This window comes from Salmo trutta, chromosome 20 (genome assembly GCF_901001165.1).
Source record: "Salmo trutta chromosome 20, fSalTru1.1, whole genome shotgun sequence".
Classification (NCBI taxonomy): domain Eukaryota; kingdom Metazoa; phylum Chordata; class Actinopteri; order Salmoniformes; family Salmonidae; genus Salmo; species Salmo trutta.
In genome coordinates this window covers 22687924-22713551 of record NC_042976.1, presented here as the reverse complement: position 1 = coordinate 22713551, position 25628 = coordinate 22687924, and the positions used below count along the sequence as shown (strand labels likewise).

At 47.0% G+C, this 25628-nt stretch overlaps 1 protein-coding gene across 1 annotated transcript in view; it reads left to right on the top strand.

Moving 5' to 3' along the window:
• Positions 1-25628, top strand: part of LOC115155714 (E3 ubiquitin-protein ligase SH3RF3-like) — a 149777-nt gene that overhangs the window by 37424 nt on the left and 86725 nt on the right. Inside the window, exons 2-3 of the mRNA XM_029702612.1 lie at positions 9763-10050; positions 14244-14339. Of these exons, the coding sequence (XP_029558472.1) occupies positions 9763-10050; positions 14244-14339 (384 nt within the window). The remainder of the gene's footprint in view (positions 1-9762; positions 10051-14243; positions 14340-25628) is intronic.

Genomic DNA, 25628 nt, shown 5'->3' with positions numbered 1-25628 from the left:
GAAGGACTTTGAAGTACAATTTTAGGTGCTATCTACAGACTATCAGGAACATTGCTGCGGGGAATTGCTTCCATTCAGCCACAAGAGGATTAGTGAGGTCAGGCACTGATGTTGGGCGATTAGGCCTGGCTCGCAGTCGGCGTGCCAATTCATTCCAAAGGTGTTCTATGGGGTTGAGGTCAGGGCTCTGTGCAGGCCAGTCAAGTTCTTCTACACCGATCTCGACAAACCATTTCTGTATGGACATCGCTTCGTGCATTGTCATGCTGAAACAGGAACGGACCTTCCTCAAACTGTTGCCACAAAGTTGGAAGCACAGAACTGTCTAGAATGTCATTGTATGCTGTAGCTTTAAGATTTCCCTTTCCTGGAACTAAAGGGCCTAGCCCGAACCATAAAATACAGCCCCAGACCATTGTTCAACCAAACTTTACAGTTGGCACTATGCATTGGGGCAGGAAGCGGTCTCCTGGCATCCACCAAACCCAGATTAGTCCGTCGGACTGCCAGATGGTGAAGCGTGAGTTATCACTCCAGGAATGCGAGTCCAATGATGGCGAACTTTACACCACTCCAGCCGATGCTTGGCATTGCACATGGTGATCTTAGGCTTGTGTGCAGGTGTTCAGCCATGGAAACCCATTTCATGAAGCTCCCGACAAGCAGTTCTTGTGCTGACGTTGCTTCCAAAGGCAGTTTGGAACTCGGTAGTGAGTGTTTCAACCGAGGACAGACGATTTGTATGCGCTTCAGCACTCGGTTGTCCAATTCTGTGAGCTTGTGTGGCCTACCACTTCACGGCTGAGCCATTGTCGCTCCTAGATGTTTCCACTTCACAATAATAGCACTTGCAGTTGACCGGGGCAGATCTAGCAGGGAAGAAATTTGATGAATGGACTAGTTGGAAAGGTGGCATCCTATGAAGGTGCCACGTTGAAAGTCACTGAGCTCTTCAGTAAGGCTATTCTATTGCCAATGTTTGTCTACGGAGATTGCATGGCTGTGTGGCTGAAATAGCCGAATCCACTAATTTGAAGGGGTGTCCTCATACTTTTCTATGTATATACAGTCGTGGCCAAAAGTTTTGAGAATGACACAAATATTAATTTCCATGAAGTTTGCTGCTTCAGTGTCTTTAGATATTTTTGCCAGATGTTACTATGGAATACTGAAGTATAATTACAAGCATTTCATAAGTGTCAAAGGCTTTTATTGACAATTACATGAAGTTGATGCAAAGAGTCAATATTTGTAGTGTTGACCCTTCTTTTTCAAGACCTCTGCAATCCGCCCTGGCATGCTGTCAATGAACTTCTGGGCCACATCCTGACTGATGGCAGCCCATTCTTGCATAATCAATGCTTGGAGTTTGTCAGAATTTGTGGGGTTTTGTTTGTCCACCCGCCTCTTGAGGATTGACCACAAGTTCTCAATGGGATTAAGGTCTGGGGAGTTTCCTGGCCATGGACCCAAAATATCAATGTTTTGTTCCCCGAGCCACTTAGTTATCACTTTTGCCTTATGGCAAGGTGCTCCATCATGCTGGAAAAGGCATTGTTCATCACCAAACTGTTCCTGGATGGTTGGGAGAAGTTGCTCTCAGAGGATGTGTTGGTACCATTCTTTATTCATGGCTGTGTTCTTAGGCAAAATTGTGAGTGAGCCCACTCCCTTGGCTGAGAAGCAACCCCACACATGAATGGTCTCAGGATGCTTTACTGTTGGCATGACACAGGACTGATGGTAGCGCTCATCTTGTCTTCTCCGGACAAGCTTTTTCCGGATGCCCCAAACAATCGGAAAGGGGATTCATCAGAGAAAATGACTTTACCCCAGTCCTCAGCAGTCCAATCCCTGTGCCTTTTGCAGAATATCAGTCTGTCCCTGGAGAGAAGTGGCTTCTTTGCTTCCCTTCTTGACACCAGGCCATCCTCCAAAAGGCTATGCCTGACTGTGCATGCAGATGCACTCAAACCTGCCTGCTGCCATTCCTGAGCAAGCTCTGTACTGGTGGTGCCCCGATCCCGCAGCTGAATCAACTTTAGGAGACGTCCTGGCTGGACTTTCTTGGGCGCCCTGAAGCCTTCTTTACAACAATTGAACTGCTCTCCTTGAAGTTCTTGATGATCCGATAAATGGTTGATTTAGGTGCAATCTTACTGGCAGCAATATCCTTGCCTGTGAAGCCTTTTTTGTGCAAAGCAATGATGACGGAACGTGTTTCCTTGCAGGTAACCATGGGTGACAGAGGAAGAACAATGATTCCAAGCACCACCCTCCTTTTGAAGCTTCCAGTCTGTTATTCGAACTCAATCAGCATGACAGAGTGATTTCCAGCCTTGTCCTCGTCAACACTCACACCTGTGTTAACGAGAGAATCACTGACATGATGTCAGCTGGTCCTTTTGTGGCAGGGCTGAAATGCAGTGGAAATATTTTGGGGGGATTCAGTTAATTTGCATGGCAAAGAGGGACTTTGCAATTAATTGCAATTCATCTGATCACTCTTCATAACATTCTGGAGTATATGCAAATTGCCATCATACAAACTGAGTCAGCAGACTTCATGAAAATTAATATTTGTGTCATTCTCAAAACTTTTGGCCACGACTGTATGCTATGTGTGCCTTTTGTTTAGTAACAGCTAATTGGATACTAATAAAATACCTAAATGCCTACCCATTGGTCAAAAGATGCGTTTTTGATTGGATACCACATATAACACATTTTTGCTTTGTAGCATATACAGATGAAACATTATGGAATCTTAAAGGCCCAGTGCCATCAAAAACATGATTTGCCAGTGTTTTATATTTATTTCCACACTATGAGGTTGGAATAATACTGTGAAATTTTGAAAATGATGATAATTCCATTTTAGTGTAAGAGCTTTTTGAAAAGGCCTGTTTTTGTAGGGTGGGTTTTGGTCTGCCTGGTGACATCCCCAGGAGGTAAATTAGACCAATAAGAAAGAGAGTTCCAAACATCTCTGCCAATAACAGCTAGTTTTCAGTTTTCCACTCCCCACTCAGACCAAGGCAGCCCCCTGCACCTCTCTGATACAGAGGGGTTGTGTTAAATGCAGAAGACACATTTCAGTTGAATGCATTCAGTTGTACAGCTGACTAGGTATCCCTCTTTCCCTTTCCCTAAACTCCCAGACAGTCCTAACAAAATTCTTTCTTGAGAAATTGCTCTTTGCTAAGAAGCTATTTTGGTTTATTTTTTGACCATTTTAATTGAAAACAATAACAGTAAAGTACCTCATTTTTACCCAGAAAGTATTTGATATTGAGAAAAAAAACAGCTGTATTGGACCTTTAAAGGAGGCATCGGTAAGGCCAAAATGTCACAAATGTTCCAACTTCAATTCATTATTTCTCAATTATGCTTTAAGATACAAATGTCAAATATATGTCAACAATCTTTCCTACCCATCTATGGAATCAATTTCATGAAAATCCCTCAAATCATGGTCTTCTTTTGTTCTAGTTTTGTGAGGAATCCCCAACTATGTCTGAGTGAAGTGTGCGTGGGTGTTAGGGACGGGCTCAGAATTAGAGCAACTGTTCGTGATCTCCTTCACAAACAGCAGGTTTTATGGAACAGGAACATTACAGATTTACTATGCTATTACTGGAGGTAAACACACACGCACACACACACACACACACACACACACACACACACACACACACACACACACACACACACACACACACACACACACACACACACACACACACACAGACAGACACTGATTGTCCAGTAGCTGTAGCAGAGAGGTAACAGGTAACTGCCCCTCCAAGGACAGAAAGAGGTTATTACTGAACAGAGGAAAGGTGAGAGAAGAGAAAAGGAGGAAGAGAGAAAGAGGAGAAAGAGAGGGAGAAATGAAGAGAAGGAGCAGAGGAGAAAAACAGCTAGCAGATCAGGCTTTAAAGGGACAGACACAGGAGCAGATGGGATCTCAATGCTGCACAGGGAGACTAGGCTGCCCTGACACACACAAACATACACGCACACACCAGGCAGCTCTCTCTCGCCTGTGGTGCAGTAATTAGAGGTGTGTGTGCCCAGTGGGGATCAGTAATGGGTTTCTCCTGAAAGCCCAGGAGGACAGGAGAGGACGTGTGTGTGTGTGTGTGTGTGTGTGTGTGTGTGTGTGTGTGTGTGTGTTCAGAGGTGGGGGCTGGGGTCAGTCTAGAGCTAGTCCATTTCTTAGATACGTCTTATAATTGTTTGGATCATTAGCAGTAATTAAGCTGTGTGACTGACTGACTGACTGGTTCAGTAGCAGTACTTTAGGTGTGTAGCTGACTGACTGGTTCAGTAGCAGTACTTTAGGTGTGTAGCTGACTGACTGGTTCAGTAGCAGTACTTTAGGTGTGTAGCTGACTGACTGGTTCAGTAGCAGTACTTTAGGTGTGTAGCTGACTGACTGGTTCAGTAGCAGTACTTTAGGTGTGTAGCTGACTGACTGGTTCAGTAGCAGTACTTTAGGTGTGTAGCTGACTGACTGGTTCAGTAGTAGTACTTTAGGTGTGTAGCTGACTGACTGGTTCAATAGCAGTACTTTAGGTGTGTAGCTGACTGCAGGTACTCAATAAGGAGTTAATGAAGATTAATAGACTGCACTCTGGTTGTACTATACCATTACACACACACACACACACACACACACACACACACACACACACACACACACATACTGGCAGCATGAAAGAAGTGTGCGCATGTTAGTGTTACACATTTTGTTGTCAACATTCTACAACCAAAGCTAGTTTGAAGGACTTTGTAGTACAATTGTAGGTACTATCTACAGACTATCAGTAGCATATCAAATAACTATCTACTAACCCTAACCTTAACCCTTATCCTAACCCTAAACTTAACCCTTAGCCTAACTGTAGCCCTAACCCTTATTCTAAACCTAACCGTAGCCTTAGCAAGCAGTTTGTTATCAACAGAATATCCGGACTATCCAAATAAAGTGTAACCCCGGAGCTAATGTAATGATATAATGCAGGGGAATGTGTTGTACATTACAGCTTCATGATGTGTGTGTGTAATGAGCCGCGGAATGCAAGAGTACTACCCTCCCTCTCTTCTCATCTGTCATTCCATCTCTCTTTACCCCCCCCCTCTCTCTCCCTTTCTTCTCATCTGTCATTCTGCATGGTGTTCATGCCAGTGGCAGGATGTGGAAAGAGAGGGAGCACACACACACACACACACTGGCCTTGCGTCAGCTCCGACTTTAGATGTTATCTAGAGTTTCAGGCTGCTGTCAGATCAGTTAGAGTTTCAGGCTTCTGTCAGATCAGTTAGAGTTTCAGGCTTCTGTCAGATCAGTTAGAGCTTAAGGCTGCTGTCAGATCAGTTAGAACTTCAGGCTGCTGTCAGATCAGTTAGAGCTTCAGGCTGCTGTCAGATCAGTTAGAGCCTCGGGCTGTGTCTGTCTGTCTGTCTCAGGGCAGGATTGGACATGCACTCTGGCAGTCCTTTCATCAGGTTGACATCACATGACCACTGGAGACAAGTAGCAGGGCGACATCCTGCTTACAGACATCAACAACAGCAGAACCCAAATCTGCCGAGAGGCTGACACTATTGGTTCTTCCCAGTGTGGACAGGCAGATTTGGAAAACTTTCATTGTCTTGTTGAGCTAGGCCAATGACTGTATGTGAATGGACAAATCCATTGATCACGAGACAGCATTCATTTCTATGTGAAGACTGTAAAACCACCAGGAATTCAGGTAAACATGAGTTTAATTTAGGAAATCTATTCCCAACTATCCCCATGATTAAAAAAGAGACATACAGTATGTGATTATGTCTCAATGTAATCATGGTATAAAACATTTTTTATTTTCAAATGCGATCTCTTTTTGGGCTTAGTTGTGGTCAATTTGCAGTGTACAACTTATTATACAGTGCTTTCACAAATTATTCAGAACCCTTGACTTATTCCACATTTTGTTGTGTTACAGCCTGAATTCAAAATGGATTAAATATTAATATACACACAATACCCCATAATGACAAAGTGAAAACAAGTTTTTAGTAATGTTGGCAAATTTATTGGGAATGAAATACAGAAGTATTCACACCCTTGAGTCAATACATGTTAGAATTACAGCTGTGAGTCTTTCTGGGTAAGTCTCTAAGAGCTTTGCACACCTGGATTGTACATTATTTGCACACTATTTCTTTAATTCTTCAAGCTCTGTCAAGTTGGTTGTTGATCATTGCTAGACAGCCATTTTCAAGTCTTGCCATAGATGTTCAAGCCGATTTAAGTCAAAACTGTAACTAGGCCAGTCAGGAACATTCAATGTCATCTTGGTAAGCAACTCCAGTGTATATTTGGCCTTGTGATTTAGGTTTTTGTCCTGCTGAAAGCTGAATTTGTCTCCCAGTGTCCGGTGGAAAGCAGACAGAACCAGGTTTTCCTCTAGGATTTTGCCTGTGCTTGGCTCTATTGTGTTTATTTTTATCCTAAAAAACATCTTAATCCTCACTGATGACAAGCATACCCATAACATGATGCTTTCTTTGCCACATTTTTTGCAGTATACTTTAGTGCCTTATTGTGAACAGGATGCATGTTTTGGGATATTTTTATTCTGTACAGGCTTCTATCTTTCCAGTCTGTCATTTAGGTTAGTAATGTGGAGTAACTACAATGTTGTTGATCCATCCTCAGTTTTCGCCCGTTACACCCATTAAACTCTGTAACTGTTTTAAAGTCAACATTGGTCTCATGGTGAAATCACTGAGTGGTTTCCTTCCTCTCCGGCAACTGAGTTAGAAAGGACACCTGTATCTTTGTAGTGACTGGGTGTGTTGATACATCATCCAAAGTGTAACTAATAACTTCATCATGCTCAAAGGGATATTCAATGTCTGCTTTAAAAAAAATGTTTACCCATATACCCATAGGTGACCTTCTTTGGTCTTTGTGGTTGAATTTGTGTTTGAAATTCACTGCTCAACTAAGGGACCTTACAGATAATTGTATGTGTGGGGTACAAAGATGTGGTAGTCATTTAAAAATCATGTTAGACACTATTACTGCACACATATTCCATGCAACTTAATATGTGACTTGTTAAGCACATTTTTACTCCTAAACTTATTTAGGCTTGGCGAGTTTGAATACTTATTCACTCAAGACATTTCAGCTTTTCATTTAAATTCATTTGTAAAATTCTACAAACATAATTCCACTTTGACATGATGGGGTATTGTGTGTAGGCCAGTGACAACACATCTCAATTTAATACATTTTAAATTCAGCCTGCAACATAACAAAATGTGGAAAAAGCAAGAGGTGTGACTATTTTCTGTAATTATGTTCCGGCCCCCTGACCTTCCACCCCGACAAAATTCGTCCTGCGGCTGAATCTATACTGAACACAAATATAAACGCAACATGTAAAGTGTTGGACCCATGTTTCGTGAGCTGAAATAAAATATCCCAGAAATGTTCCATATGCACAATAAGCTTATTTCTCTCACATTTTGTGCACAAATTTGTTTACATCCCTGTTAGTGAGAATTTTTCCTTTGCCATGGTACTCCATCCACCTGACATGTGTGTCATATCAAAAAACTGATTAAACAGTATGATCATTACACAGGTGCACCTTGTGGAAAATAAAAGTCCACTCTAAAATGTGCAGTTTTGTCACACAATACAATGCCACATATGTCTGAAGTTTTGAGGGAGTGTGCAATTTGCATTTGGCAGTACGTCCAACCGGCCTCACAACCACAGACCACATGTATGGCATTGTGTGGACAAGCGGTTTGCTGATGTCAACGTTGGAAACTGAGTGCCCCAGATCCTGAGGCTCATTGTTGTGCTATTCATCTGACACCATCACCTCATGTTTCAGCATGATAATGCACAGCCCCAAGGATCTGTACGCCTTCATGGAAGCTGAAAATGTCCCAGTTCTTCCATGGCCTGCATACTCACCAGATATGTCACCCATTGAGCATGTTTGGGATGCTCTGGATCGATGTGTACGTCAATGTGTTCCAGTTTCCGCCAATATCCAGCAACTTCGCCATTGAGGAGTGGGACAACATTCCAGAGGCCACAATTAACAGCCTGATCAACTCTGTGTGAAGGAGATGTGTTGCTCTGAATGAGGCAAATGGTGGTCACACTGGATTCTGACTGGTTTTCTGAGCCACGCCCACCACCTTCTTTTTAAGGTATCTGTGACCAACAGATGGATATCTGTATTCCCAGTCATGTGAAATCCATAGATTAGGGCCTAATTAATTTATTTCAATTGACTGATTTCCTTATATGAACTGTAACTCAGTAAAATCTTTGAAATTGTTGCATTTATATTTTTGTTCAGTATAGTTGCTTATCTCTGGTAAAGGGTCTGTCTTCTCTCTCCTCCAGAGTTTACCCGCCCTGCCCTGTGGGAAGGTCTAACGTGTCTCCTCTCTCTCCTCCAGAGTTTACCCGCCCTGCCCTGTGGGAAGGTCTAACGTGTCTCCTCTCTCTCCTCCAGAGTTTACCCTCCCTGCCCTGTGGGAAGGTCTAACGTATCTCCTCTCTCTCCTCCAGAGTTTACACTCCCTGCCCTGTGGGAAGGTCTAACGTGTCTCCTCTCTCTCCTCCAGAGTTTACCCTCCCTGCCCGTGTGATGGTCTAACGTGTCTCCTCTCTCTCCTCCAGAGTTTACCCTCCCTGCCCTGTGGGAAGGTCTAATGTATCTCCTCTCTCTCCTCCAGAGTTTACCCTCCCTGCCCTGTGGGAAGGTCTAACGTGTCTCCTCTCTCTCCTCCAGAGTTTACCCTCCCTGCCCTGTGGGAAGGTCTAATGTATCTCCTCTCTCTCCTCCAGAGTTTACCTAATCTAACCCTAACCCTGCCCTGTGGGAAGGTCTAATTTATCTCCTCTCTCTCCTCCAGAGTTTACCTAATCTAACCCTAACCCTGCCCTGTGGGAAGGTCTAACTTATCTCCTCTCTCTCCTCCAGAGTTTACCTCATCTAACCCTAACCCTGCCCTGTGGGAAGGTCTAACTTATCTCCTCTCTCTCCTCCAAAGTTGACCTAATCTAACCCTAACCCTGCCCTGTGGGAAGGTCTAACTTATCTCTTCTCTCTCCTCCAGAGTTTACCTAATCTAACCCTAACCCTGCCCTGTGGGAAGGTCTAACTTATCTCCTCTCTCTCCTCCAGAGTTTACCTCATCTAACCCTAACCCTGCCCTGTGGGAAGGTCTAACTTATCTCCTCTCTCTCCTCCAGAGTTTACCTAATCTAACCCTAACCCTGCCCTGTGGGAAGGTCTAACTTATCTCCTCTCTCTCCTCCAGAGTTTACCTAATCTAAACCTAACCCTGCCCTGTGGGAAGGTCTAACTTATCTCCTCTCTCTCCTCCAGAGTTTACCTAATCTAACCCTAACCCTGCCCTGTGGGAAGGTCTAACTTATCTCCTCTCTCTCCTCCAGAGTTTACCTCATCTAACCCTAACCCTGCCCTGTGGGAAGGTCTAACTTATCTCCTCTCTCTCCTCCAGAGTTTACCTAATCTAACCCTAACCCTGCCCTGTGGGAAGGTCTAACTTATCTCCTCTCTCTCCTCCAGAGTTTACCTCATCTAACCCTAACCCTGCCCTGTGGGAAGGTCTAACTTATCTCCTCTCTCTCCTCCAGAGTTTACCTAATCTAAACCTAACCCTGCCCTGTGGGAAGGTCTAACTTATCTCCTCTCTCTCCTCCAGAGTTTACCTAATCTAACCCTAACCCTGCCCTGTGGGAAGGCTCTCTATTCCTACGAGGGGAAGGAACCTGGAGACCTGCAGTTCGCCAAAGGGGACATCATCATCCTGCGACGTAAAGTTGACGACAACTGGTACCATGGGGAGCTGAACAGTTGTCATGGTTTCCTGCCAGCTAGTTACATCGCGTTGTTACAGCCGCTGAGCCAAACTCCGCCCACAGGAAAGGCCTTGTACGACTTTGAGGTCAAAGACAAAGATCAGGACAAAGACTGTCTGGCCTTCTCGAAGGTACAAACACACACATGCACGCACACACAAACCTACACACACAAACACACGCTGACTCGCTGTAATCCACTGTGTGTGTATCTATGAATACGTTTACATGGACACTGATCAAATAAAATGTAATTTCATTGGTCGCGTACACATATTTTGCAGATGTTATTGCAGGTGCATCAAAATGCAGGTGCATCAAAATGTTTCTAGCTCCAACAGTACAGTAATACCTAACAAAACAAAACAATACACACAGAAATGAAGACATATCAGAACGAGTATTGTCCGAGTCCGGAATATAAATATATATACAAAAGTATATGGACACCCCTTCAAATTAGTGGATTCGGCTATTTCAGCCACACCCATTGCTGATGTAACAGTATAGCTTCCGTCCCTCTCCTCGCCCCAACCTGGGCTTGAACCAGGGACCCTCTGCACACATCAACAACTGCCTCCCACGAAGCATCGTTACCCATCGCTCCACAAAAGCTGTGGCTCTTGCAGGGCAAGGGGAAAAACTACTTCAAGGTCTCAGAGCGAGTGACGTCACCGATTGAAACACTGTTAGCACGCACCCTGCTAACTAGCTAGTCATTTCACATCGGTTACACTGACAGGTGTATAAAATTGAGCACACAGCCATGCAATCGCCATAGACAAACATTGGCAGTAGAATGGCCTTACTGAAGAGCTCAGTGATATTCAATGTGGCACCATCATAGGATGCCACCTTTCCAACAAATCAGTTTGTCAAATTTCTGCCCTGCTAGAGCACCCCCGGTCAACTGTAAGTGCTGTTATTGTGAAGTGTAAAAGTCTAGGAGCAACAACGGCTCAGCCGAGAAGTGGTAGGCCACACAAGCTAACAGAACATGACCGCCGAGTGCTGAAGCGCGTAGTTTGGAAAAATCATCTGTCCCCGGTTGCAACTCTCAGTACCGAGCTCCAAACTGCCTCTGGAAGCAACGTCAGCACATCAACTGTTTGTCGGCAGCTTCATGAAATGGGTTTTCATGACCGAGCAGCCGCACACATGCCTAAGATCATCATGCGCAATGCCAAATGTCGGCTGGAGTGGTGTAAAGCTCGTCGCCATTGGACTCTTGAGCAGTAGAAACACGTTCTCTGGAGTGATGATTTACTCTTCAATGTGTCAATGTGCGGGGGCACAGGTTAGCCGAGGTAATTGAGGAAATATGTACATGTAGATAGAGTTATTAAAGTGACTATGCATAGATAATAACAGAGAGTAGCAGCGGCATAAAGGGGGGGGGGGGCAATGCAAATAGTCTAGGTAGCCATTTGACTAGATGTTCAGGAGTCTTATGGCTTGGGGGTAGAAGCTGTTTAGAAGCCTCTTGGACCTAGACTTGGTGCTCTGGTACCGCTGGCCGTGCGGTAGCAGAGAGAACAGTCTATGACTAGGGTGGCTGGAGTCTTCGACAATTTTTAGGGCCTTCCTCTGACACCACCTGGTATAGAGGTCCTGGGAGGCAGGAAGCTTGGTCCCAGTGATGTACTGGGCCGTGCGCACTACCCTCTGTAGTGCCTTGCGGTCGGATGCCGAGAAGTTGCCATACCAGGCAAGGATGCAACCAGTCAGAATGCTCTCGATGGTGCAGCTGTAGAACCTTTTGAGGATCTGAGGACCCATGCCAAATCTTTTCAGTCTCCTGAGGGGGAATAGGTTTTGTCGTGCCCTCTTCATGACTGTCTTGGTGTGCTTGGACCATGTTAGTTTGTTGGTGATGTGGACACCAAGGAACTTGAAGCTCTCAACCTGCTCCACTGCAGCCCCATCGATGAGAAGTGGGGCGTGCTCAGTCCTCCTTTTCCTGTAGTCCACAATCATCTCCTTTGTCTTGATCGCGTTGAGGGAGAGGTTGTTGTCCTGGCACCACACGGCCAGGTCTCTGACCTCCTCCCTATTGGCTGTCTCGTCGTTGTTGGTGATCAGGCCTACCACTGTTGTGTCATCGGGAAACCTAATGATGGTGTTGGAGTCATGCTTGGCCGTGCAGTCATGAGTGAACAGGGAGTATAGGAGGGGACTGATCACGCACCCCTGAGGGGCCCCTGTGTTGAGGATCAGCGTGGTGGATGTGTTGTTACCTACCCTTACCACCTGGGGAAGGCCCCTCAGGAAGTCCAGGATCCAGTTGCAGAGGGAGGTGTTTAGTCCCAGGGTCCTTAGCTTCACCATCTGGCAGTCTGACGGACGAATCTGGATCTGGCGGATGACAGGAGAGAACGCTACCTTACCCAATGCATAGTGCCAACTGTAAAGTTTGGGGGAGGAGGAAGGGCTGTTTTTCATGGTTCGGGCTAGGCAGCATACATTGACATTCTAGACGATTCTGTGCTTCAAACTTTGTGGTAACAGTTTGGGGAAGGCCCCTTTCCTGTTTCAGCATGACAACGCCCCTGTGCACAAAGCGAGGTCCATACAGAAATGGATTTCCGAATATCGGTGTGGAAGAACTTGAATGGCCTGCACAGAGCCTCATCGAAAACCTTTGGGATGAATTTGAACGCCGACTGCAAGCCAGGCTTAGTAGCCCAACATCAGTGACCGACCTCTCTAATGCTATTGTGGCTGAATGGAAGCAAGTCCCTGCAGCAATGTTCCAACATCTAGTGAAAAGCCTTCCCAGAAGAGTGGAGGCTGTTATAGCAGCAAGGGGGGGGACCAACTCCATATTAATGCCCATGAATCTGGAATGAGATGTTTGACGAGCAGGTGTCCACATACTTTTGGTCATGTAGTGTATCAATACACCGATTTAAACGGCCATTTAAAAAACAGCTTGTAAACAGCTTCATCAGAGTTCCAGCGGTGTAGTTGATCTGTTCATGTGTCAGCACCAGCAGTACAAGCCTCCCTCTTATGCACTAGTGAAATGAGTTCGGAAAAACTGAACGTATGTATCTTAGAAATCGTTTTCACATACTAACGTTATAGGTTCGAACTCAGAATCAAATAGGCTTCCCAAAAATAACACGGTCGCTGTGGTAGAACATTTATTTTGATGAGATTTTCTGCATTTATCAAAGTCCAATCAGTAGGCTGATTTCAGATATGTCCATATAAACACAATTATTTGGGAAATCGTTCTTCTTGCAAAGCTTGTAAATATTTAAATTGAATTATTATATTAATCGGACTATTCACAGTAATGGTAATATTGTGTGCATGTAACCGTACTCTATGATACCCCACTGGATGTTTGGTGTTTATCTAAGCAATCTACCTTCTCCTCTGTCTATCTTTCTATCTCTCTATCTGAATCTAGTTTTTCTCCTCCTATGTGGGAGAGCGGGAGAGTAACCCCCCTTCTCCAGCACAGTGTTTGTGATAAACAGTGATTTGTATTCCCTCTGCTCCTCTCCTCTTCAAAGCTCATCATTTGTTCATGCTGTTACACACTCTAGGTGAGGACACTGGCGAATGGAACATATCTCGTTCTCTCTCATTCTCTGTGTGTGTGTGTTCCTCAGCAGCACCTGGCCTCATACACTCTCTCAGGATGGGGCCAGGGAAAGAGGGCCAAGTCAGGACAGAGAGACACAGACATGCACATCCTTTTCGCACACACAGAATCACAGCTGCAGTTCCCTAGCTAAATTACTAAATGGAAGGATGGGTTTAAATTCGAAGAGAGAACGAGAGGGAGACGGAGAGGGAGACAGAGAGGGAGTGAATGAGTGAAGGAGAGCAGCATGTAAGCCTGCATGTAACAGGGCCAGTGGGTCAGATAATATATCTCTAGGGGAGAGAGAGAAACCTTATCCCTCTCTTACTGTTTCTCTTTCTGCCTCCCTCTCCCTCTCTCTCCCTCCCTCTCCTTCTTTCCCTCTGTGATGATGAGAAATGAGTAGAGACAGCGGTATCATTAGGTCAGGGGCAGAGGCAGAAAAGACGAGGGGGACAGGGCGAGTTAGAGAGGGAGAGGGGAGATAGTGTGGGAGAGAGGGAGAAAGAGTGAGAGAAAGAGAGACTCACACATGGTGAATTTAATGCAGGGAAATCAGTTTTACCCCATTTTTTACCAGCATGTCACCACCAAAAAGAGGCAACAAAACTCTAGACCACCCGAGAGAGAGAGAGAGAGAGAGAGAGAGAGAGAGAGAGAGAGAGAGAGAGATGAATATAAGCTTAATTCCTGTTGTCCTTATAAACCATACTGTCTGTCCAATAGGATGAGGTTCTGACGGTGATCAGACGAGTGGATGACAACTGGGCAGAGGGCATGCTGGGAGATAAGATCGGGATCTTCCCCATCCTCTATGTAGAGGTAACAACAAACACACACACGGGGGGTCTTATTAGATAGGGATACATCAATAATTAAGAGTCTTCCATCACTTTGACTCGGCAGGGGAGGGTATGTGTGCGTGCGTATGTGTGTTGTGAAGGGGGGAGGTTAGGGTTAGTAGGGGGGGACATAATGAGGGTGTCCCAGCTGGAGGCGAGTGGAGCGTTGGGGGAGGGAGGAAGGAGCTCTCTCCTTGTCTCCTATGGTGGTGTGGCTGTGCGTAGTTAACCCTTCACACCTTTAACACAAGAAGAGCCTAGAGTGTCATGTGGACGATAAAACAAATTCACCTTTTTAATTACTCCTCCATTTTTAATGGCATGTCCCTCCATCCTTGACTTTTCCTAAATAAGTCTTTATAACACACTGTCGTTGTTAGAATCTTAACATCACAAATTGAAGGAGGACATTTTTTAATGGCTTCCCTCTGCTGCCCCTCCTATTCCCGACAGTTGAAGGTGCCCTGCCCAGTGGATAACTACCCCCATAATTGCCTCGAAATAGCATATATGAAATGTGTTCATTAGACTGTTAGAATGTTGACATCCAAACACACACAAATACACACACTGTATGGTACAGTGAGCACAGGACTGCTCAGATGAAAGATGATCACAGAGAGAAAGAAAGTACAGGGTGAAGGATGGTTCTGCCTCAGAGAACAACGCACACAGACACACACACACACACACCCACAAACTGTCCCACCTTTTCTGCCGAGGGAAAAGGTGAAGGCCCTTGTGAATAGTGTAAAGAGACAGTCACACATTCAGGTGTATTGTGTATACTGTGGGAACGTATGCATGAGATGGGGAGAGGAATTCACTGTCTGTGTCTGAGTGTGTATTTGACCTTCACAGAGAAAGAGTGTGTGTGCGTCTCCATTCGTCCCCTGAGAGTGATGCCGTCAGTGCAGGATCAATCTATCAGGCTCATTAGCATATGTTCTGATTAGCATATCTATTAATATGGAGATGGCGACGTCTCACACACTGAGACAGATCCACGCTGTCCTGCCCCCTACAGTCTATACTCACACACTGAGACAGATCCACTCTGTCCTGCCCTCTACTGTCTATACTCACACACTGAGACAGATCCACTCTGTCCTGCCCCATACAGTCTATAATCACACACTGAGACAGATCCACGCTGTCCTGCCCCCTACAGTCTATACTCACACACTGAGACAGATCCACTCTGTCCTGCCCCATACAGTCTATACTCACACACTGAGACAGATCCACTCTGTCCTGCCCTCTACTGTCTATACTCACACACTGAGACAGATCCACTCTGTCCTGCCCCATACAGTCTATACTCACACACTGAGACAGATCCACGCTGTCCTGCCCCCTACAGTCTATACTCACACACTGAGACAGATCCACTCTGTCCTGCCCCATACAGTCTATACTCACACACTGAGACAGATCCACGCTGTCCTGCCCTCTACAGTCTATACTCACACACTGATACAGATCCACTCTGTCCTGCCCTCTACTGTCTATACTCACACACTGAGACAGATCCACTCTGTCCTGCCCCATACAGTCTATACTCACACACTGAGACAGATCCACTCTGTCCTGCCCCATACAGTCTATACTCACACACTGAGACAGATCCACGCAGTCCTGCCCCATACAGACTATACTCACACACTGAGACAGATCCACTCTGTCCTGCCCTCTACAGTCTATACTCACACACTGAGACAGATCCACTCTGTCCTGCCCCACACAGTCTATACTCACACACTGAGACAGATCCACTCTGTACTGCCCCATACAGTCTATACTCACACACTGAGACAGATCCACTCTGTCCTGCCCTCTACAGTCTATACTCACACACTGAGACAGATCCACTCTGTCCTGCCCCATACAGTCTATACTCACAGACTGAGACAGATCCACTCTGTCCTGCCCCATACTGTCTATACTCACACACTGAGACAGATCCACTCTGTCCTGCCCTCTACAGTCTATACTCACACACTGAGACAGATCCACTCTGTCCTGCCCCATACAGTCTATACTCAAACACTGAGACAGATCCACGCAGTCCTGCCCCATACAGACTATACTCACACACTGAGACAGATCCACTCTGTCCTGCCCTCTACAGTCTATACTCACACACTGAGACAGATCCACTCTGTCCTGCCCCACACAGTCTATACTCACACACTGAGACAGATCCACTCTGTACTGCCCCATACAGTCTATACTCACACACTGAGACAGATCCACTCTGTCCTGCCCTCTACAGTCTATACTCCCACACTGAGACAGATCCACTCTGTCCTGCCCCATACAGTCTATACTCACAGACTGAGACAGATCCACTCTGTCCTGCCCCATACAGTCTATACTCACACACTGAGACAGATCCACTCTGTCCTGCCCTCTACAGTCTATACTCACACACTGAGACAGATCCACTCTGTCCTGCCCCATACAGTCTATACTCAAACACTGAGACAGATCCACTCTGTCCTGCCCCATACAGTCTATAATCACACACTGAGACAGGTCCACTCTGTCCTGCCCCCTAGAGTCTATACTCACACACTGAGACAGATCCACTCTGTCCTGCCCTCTACAGTCTATACTCACACACTGAGACAGATCCACTCTGTCCTGCCCCATACAGTCTATACTCACACACTGAGACAGATCCACTCTGTCCTGCCCCATACAGTCTATACTCACACACTGAGACAGATCCACTCAGTCCTGCCCCATACAGTCTATACTCACACACTGAGACAGATCCACTCTGTCCTGCCCTCTACTGTCTATACTCACACACTGAGACAGATCCACTCTGTCCTGCCACATACAGTCTATACTCACACACTGAGACAGATCCACGCTGTCCTGCCCCCTACAGTCTATACTCACACACTGAGACAGATCCACTCTGTCCTGCCCTCTACTGTCTATACTCACACACTGAGACAGATCCACTCTGTCCTGCCCCATACAGTCTATACTCACACACTGAGACAGATCCACTCTGTCCTGCCCCATACAGTCTATACTCACACACTGAGACAGATCCACGCAGTCCTGCCCCATACTGTCTATACTCACACACTGAGACAGATCCACTCTGTCCTGCCCCATACAGACTATACTCACACACTGAGACAGATCCACTCAGTCCTGCCCCATACAGTCTATACTCACACACTGAGACAGATCCACTCTGTCCTGCCCCATACAGTCTATACTCACACACTGAGACAGATCCACGCAGTCCTGCCCCATACAGACTATACTCACACACTGAGACAGATCCACTCTGTCCTGCCCTCTACAGTCTATACTCACACACTGAGACAGATCCACTCTGTCCTGCCCCACACAGTCTATACTCACACACTGAGACAGATCCACTCTGTACTGCCCCATACAGTCTATACTCACACACTGAGACAGATCCACTCTGTCCTGCCCTCTACAGTCTATACTCACACACTGAGACAGATCCACTCTGTCCTGCCCCATACAGTCTATACTCACAGACTGAGACAGATCCACTCTGTCCTGCCCCATACTGTCTATACTCACACACTGAGACAGATCCACTCTGTCCTGCCCTCTACAGTCTATACTCACACACTGAGACAGATCCACTCTGTCCTGCCCCATACAGTCTATACTCAAACACTGAGACAGATCCACGCAGTCCTGCCCCATACAGACTATACTCACACACTGAGACAGATCCACTCTGTCCTGCCCTCTACAGTCTATACTCACACACTGAGACAGATCCACTCTATCCTGCCCCACACAGTCTATACTCACACACTGAGACAGATCCACTCTGTACTGCCCCATACAGTCTATACTCACACACTGAGACAGATCCACTCTGTCCTGCCCTCTACAGTCTATACTCCCACACTGAGACAGATCCACTCTGTCCTGCCCCATACAGTCTATACTCACAGACTGAGACAGATCCACTCTGTCCTGCCCCATACAGTCTATACTCACACACTGAGACAGATCCACTCTGTCCTGCCCTCTACAGTCTATACTCACACACTGAGACAGATCCACTCTGTCCTGCCCCATACAGTCTATACTCAAACACTGAGACAGATCCACTCTGTCCTGCCCCATACAGTCTATAATCACACACTGAGACAGGTCCACTCTGTCCTGCCCCCTAGAGTCTATACTCACACACTGAGACAGATCCACTCTGTCCTGCCCTCTACAGTCTATACTCACACACTGAGACAGATCCACTCTGTCCTGCCCCATACAGTCTATACTCACACACTGAGACAGATCCACTCTGTCCTGCCCCATACAGTCTATACTCACACACTGAGACAGATCCACTCAGTCCTGCCCCATACAGTCTATACTCACACACTGAGACAGATCCACTCTGTCCTGCCCTCTACTGTCTATACTCACACACTGAGACAGATCCACTCTGTCCTGCCCCATACAGTCTATACTCACACACTGAGACAGATCCACGCTGTCCTTCCCCCTACAGTCTATACTCACACACTGAGACAGATCCACTCTGTCCTGCCCTCTACTGTCTATACTCACACACTGAGACAGATCCACTCTGTCCTGCCCCATACAGTCTATACTCACACACTGAGACAGATCCACTCTGTCCTGCCCCATACAGTCTATACTCACACACTGAGACAGATCCACGCAGTCCTGCCCCATACTGTCTATACTCACACACTGAGACAGATCCACTCTGTCCTGCCCCATACAGACTATACTCACACACTGAGACAGATCCACTCAGTCCTGCCCCATACAGTCTATACTCACACACTGAGACAGATCCACTCTGTCCTGCCCCATACAGTCTATACTCACACACTGAGACAGATCCACTCTGTCCTGCCCTCTACAGTCTATACTCACACACTGAGACAGATCCACTCTGTCCTGCCCCATACAGTCTATACTCACACACTGAGACAGATCCACTCTGTCCTGCCCTCTACAGTCTATACCCACACACTGAGACAGATCCACTCTGTCCTGCCCCATACAGTCTATACTCACACACTGAGACAGATCCACTCTGTCCTGCCCCCTACAGTCTATACTCACACACTGAGACAGATCCACTCTGTCCTGCCCTCTACAGTCTATACTCACACACTGAGACAGATCCACTCTGTCCTGCCCCATACAGTCTATACTCACACACTGAGACAGATCCACTCTGTCCTGCCCCATACAGTCTATACTCACACACTGAGACAGATCCACTCTGTCTTGACCCATACAGTCTATACTCACAGACTGAGACAGATCCACTCTGTCCTGCCCTCTACAGTCTATACTCACACACTGAGACAGATCCACTCTGTCCTGCCCCATACAGTCTATACTCACACACTGAGACAGATCCACTCTGTCCTGCCCCCATACAGTCTATGCTAGTCTATACTCACACACTGAGAAGGATCCACTCTGTCCTGCCCCATACAGTCTATACTCACACACTGAGACAGATCCATTCTGTCCTGCCCCATACAGTCTATACTCACACACTGAGACAGATCCACTCTGTCCTGCCCCATACAGTCTAGACTCACACACTGAGACAGATCCACTCTCTCCTGCCCCATACAGTCTATACTCACACACTGAGACAGATCCACTCTGTCCTGCCCATACAGTCTATACTCACACACTGAGACAGATCCACTCTGTCCTGCCCCGTACAGTCTATACTCACACACGGAGACAGATCAACTCTGTCCTGCCCCATACAGTCTATACTTACACACTGAGACAGATCCACTCTGTCCTGCCCCATACAGTCTATACTCACACACTGAGACAGATCCACTCTGTCCTGCCCTGCCCATACAGTCTATACTCACACACTGAGACAGATCCACTCTCTCCTGCCCATACAGTCTATACTCACACACTGAGACAGATCCACTCTGTCCTGCCCCATACAGTCTATACTCACACACTGAGACAGATCCCTCTGTCCTGCCCCCACAGTATATATGCTAGTCTATACTCACACACTGAGACAGATCCATTCTGTCCCTGCCCCATACAGTCTATACTCACACACTGAGACAGATCCATTCGGTCCCTGCCCCATACAGTCTATACTCCACACTGAGACAGATCCACTCTGTCCTGGCCCCATACAGTCTATACTCACACACTGAGACAGATCCACTCTCTCCTGCCCCATACAGTCTATACTCACACACTGAGACAGATCCACTCTGTCCTCCCCCATACAGTCTATACTCACACACTGAGACAGATCCACTCTGTCCTGCCCCATACAGTCTATACTCACACACTGAGACAGATCAACTCTGTCCTGCCCCATACAGTCTATACTCACACACTGAGACAGATCCACTCAGTCCTGCCCCATACAGTCTATACTCACACACTGAGACAGATCCACTCTGTCCTGCCCCCATACAGTCTATGCTGGTCTATACTCACACACTGAGACAGATCCACTCTGTCCTGCCCCATACAGTCTATACTCACACACTGAGACAGATCCACTCTGTCCTGACCCATACAGTCTATACTCACAGACTGAGACAGATCCACTCTGTCCTGCCCTCTACAGTCTATACTCACACACTGAGACAGATCCACTCTGTCCTGCCCCCTACAGTCTATACTCACACACTGAGACAGATCCACTCTGTCCTGCCCCATACAGTCTATACTCAAACACTGAGACAGATCCACTCTGTCCTGCCCCATACAGTCTATACTCACACACTGAGACAGATCCACTCTGTCCTGCCCCATACAGTCTATACTCACACACTGAGGCAGATCCACTCTGTCCTGCCCCATACAGTCTATACTCACACACTGAGACAGATCCACTCTGTCCTGCCCCATACATTCTATACTCACACACTGAGACAGATCCACTCTGTCCTGCCCCATACAGTCTATACTCACACACTGAGACAGATCCACTCTGTCCTGCCCCATACAGTCTATACTCACACACTGAGACAGATCCACTCTGTCCTGCCCAATACAGTCTATACTCACACATTGAGACAGATCCACTCTATCCTGCCCTCTACAGTCTATACTCACACACTGAGACAGATCCACTCTGTCCTGCCCCATACAGACTATACTCACAGACTGAGACAGATCCACTCTGATAAGCCCCATACAGTCTATACTCACACACTGAGACAGATCCACTCTGTCCTGCCCCATACAGTCTATACTCACACACTGAGACAGATCCACTCTGTCCTGCCCCGTACAGTCTATACTCACACACAGAGACAGATCCACTCTGTCCTGCCCCATACAGTCTATACTCACACACTGAGACAGATCCACTCTGTCCTGCCCCATACAGTCTATACTCACACACTGAGACAGATCCACTCTGTCCTGCCCCATACAGTCTATACTCACACACTGAGACAGATCCACTCTGTCCTGACCCATACAGTCTATACTCACAGACTGAGACAGATCCACTCTGTCCTGCCCTCTACAGTCTATACTCACACACTGAGACAGATCCACTCTGTCCTGCCCCATACAGTCTATACTCACACACTGAGACAGATCCACTCTGTCCTACCCCCATACAGTCTATGCTAGTCTATACTCACACACTGAGACAGATCCACTCTGTCCTACCCCATACAGTCTATACTCACACACTGAGACAGATCCATTCTGTCCTGCCCCATACAGTCTATACTCACACACTGAGACAGATCCACTCTGTCCTGCCCCATACAGTCTATACTCACACACTGAGACAGATCCACTCTGTCCTCCCCCATACAGTCTATACTCACACACTGAGACAGATCCACTCTGTCCTGCCCCATACAGTCTATACTCACACACTGAGACAGATCAACTCTATCCTGCCCCATACAGTCTATACTCACACACTGAGACAGATCCACTCTGTCCTGCCCCATACAGTCTATACTCACACACTGAGACAGATCCACTCTGTCCTGCCCCCATACAGTCTATGCTAGTCTATACTCACACACTGAGACAGATCCATTCTGTCCTGCCCCATACAGTCTATACTCACACACTGAGACAGATCCATTCTGTCCTGCCCCATACAGTCTATACTCACACACTGAGACAGATCCACTCTGTCCTGCCCCATACAGTCTATACTCAAACACTGAGACAGATCCACTCTCTCCCTGCCCCATACAGTCCTATACTCACACACTGAGACAGATCCATTCTGTCCTGCCCCATACAGTCTATACTCACACACTGAGACAGATCCACTCTGTCCTGCCCCATACAGTCTATACTCAAACACTGAGACAGATCCACTCTGTCCTGCCCCATACAGTCTATACTCACACACTGAGACAGATCCACTCTGTCCTGCCCCATACAGTCTATACTCACACACTGAGACAGATCCACTCTGTCCTGCCCCATACAGTCTATACTCACACACTGAGACAGATCCACTCTGTCCTGCCCTCTACAGTCTATACCCACACACTGAGACAGATCCACTCTGTCCTGCCCCATACAGTCTATACTCACACACTGAGACAGATCCACTCTGTCCTGCCCCCTACAGGTCTATACTCACACACTGAGACAGATCCACTCTGTCCTGCCCTCTACAGTCTATACTCACACACTGAGACAGATCCACTCTGTCCTGCCCCATACAGTCTATACTCACACACTGAGACAGATCCACTCTGTCCTGCCCCATACAGTCTATACTCACACACTGAGACAGATCCACTCTGTCCTGACCCATACAGTCTATACTCACAGACTGAGACAGATCCACTCTGTCCTGCCCTCTACAGTCTATACTCACACACTGAGACAGATCCACTCTGTCCTGCCCATACAGTCTATACTCACACACTGAGACAGATCCACTCTGTCCTGCCCCCATACAGTCTATGCTAGTCTATACTCACACACTGAGACAGATCCACTCTGTCCTGCCCCATACAGTCTATACTCACACACTGAGACAGATCCATTCTGTCCTGCCCCATAGAGTCTATACTCACACACTGAGACAGATCCACTCTGTCCTGCCCCATACAGTCTATACTCACACACTGAGACAGATCCACTCTCTCCTGCCCCATACAGTCTATACTCACACACTGAGACAGATCCACTCTGTCCTGCCCCGTACAGTCTATACTCACACACGGAGACAGATCAACTCTGTCCTGCCCCATACAGTCTATACTTACACACTGAGACAGATCCACTCTGTCCTGCCCCATACAGTCTATACTCACACACTGAGACAGATCCACTCTGTCCTGCCCCATACAGTCTATACTCACACACTGAGACAGATCAACTCTATCCTGCCCCATACAGTCTATACTCACACACTGAGACAGATCCACTCTGTCCTGCCCCATAAAGTCTATACTCACACACTGAGACAGATCCACTCTGTCCTGCCCCCCATACCAGTCTATGCTAGTCTATACTCACACACTGAGACAGATCCATTCTGTCCTGCCCCATACAGTCTATACTCACACACTGGACAGATCCATTCCTGTCCTGCCCCATACAGTCTATACTCACACACTGAGACAGATTCCACCTCTGTCTGCCCCATACAGTCTATACTCACACACTGAGACCCGATCCAATCTCTCCTGCCCCATACAGTCTATACTCACACACTGAGACAGATCCACCTCTGTCCTGCCCCATACAGTCTATACTCACACACTGAGGACAGATCCACTCTGTCCTGCCCCGTACAGTCTATACTCCACACACCGGGAGACAGATTCCAACTCTGTCCCTGCTCAAAATACATGTCTTATACCTTTAAGCACACTGAGACAGATCCACTCTGTCCTGCCCCATACAGTCTATACTCACCACACTGAGACAGATCCACTCTGTCCTGCCCCCTACAGTCTATACTCACACACTGAGACAGATCCACTCTGTCCTGAACCATACAGTCTATACTCACAGACTGAGACAGATCCACTCTGTCCTGCCCTCTACCGTCTATACTCACACACTGAGACAGAATCCACTCTGTCCTGCCCCATACAGTCTATACTCACACACTGAGACAGATCCACTCTGTCCTGCCCCATACAGTCTATACTCACACACTGAGACAGATCACTCTGTCCTGCCCCATACAGTCTATACTCACACACTGAGACAGATCCACTCTGTCCTGCCCCATACAGTCTATACTCACACACTGAGGCAGATCCACTCTGTCCTGCCCCATACAGTCTATACTCACACACTGAGACAGATCCACTCTGTCCTGGCCCCATACATTCTATACTCACACACTGAGGACAGATCCACTCTGTCCTGCCCCATACAGTCTATACTCACACACTGAGACAGATCCACTCTCCTGCCCCATACAGTCTATACTCACACACTGAGACAGATCCACTCTTCCTGCCCAATACAGTCTATACCACACATTGAGACAGATCCACTCTGTCCTGCCGCTCTACATCTATACTCACACACTGAGACAGATCCACTCTGTCCTGCCCCATACAGACTATACTCATACAGACTGACAGATCCACTCTGATAAGCCCCATACAGTCTATACTCACACACTGAGACAGATCCACTCTGTCCTGCCGCATACAGTCTATACTCACACACTGAGACAGATCCACTTGTCCTGCCCGCCGTACAGTCTATACTCACACACGGAGACAGATCAACTCTGTCCTGCCCCATACAGTCTATACTCACACACTGAGACAGATCCACTCTGTCCTGCCCCATACAGTCTATACTCACACACTGAGACAGATCCACTCTGTCCTGCCCCATACAGTCTATACTCACACACTGAGACAGATCCACTCTGTCCTGACCCATACAGTCTATACTCACAGACTGAGACAGATCCACTCTGTCCTGCCCTCTACAATTTATACTCACACACTGAGACAGATCCACTCTGTCCTGCCCCATACAGTCTATACTTACACACTGAGACAGATCCACTCTGTCCTACCCCCATACAGTCTATGCTAGTCTATACTCACACACTGAGACAGATCCACTCTGTCCTGCCCCATACAGTCTATACTCACACACTGAGACAGATCCACTCTGTCCTGCCCCCATACAGTCTATGCTAGTCTATACTCACACACTGAGACAGATCCACTCTGTCCTGCCCCATACAGTCTATACTCACACACTGAGACAGATCCATTCTGTCCTG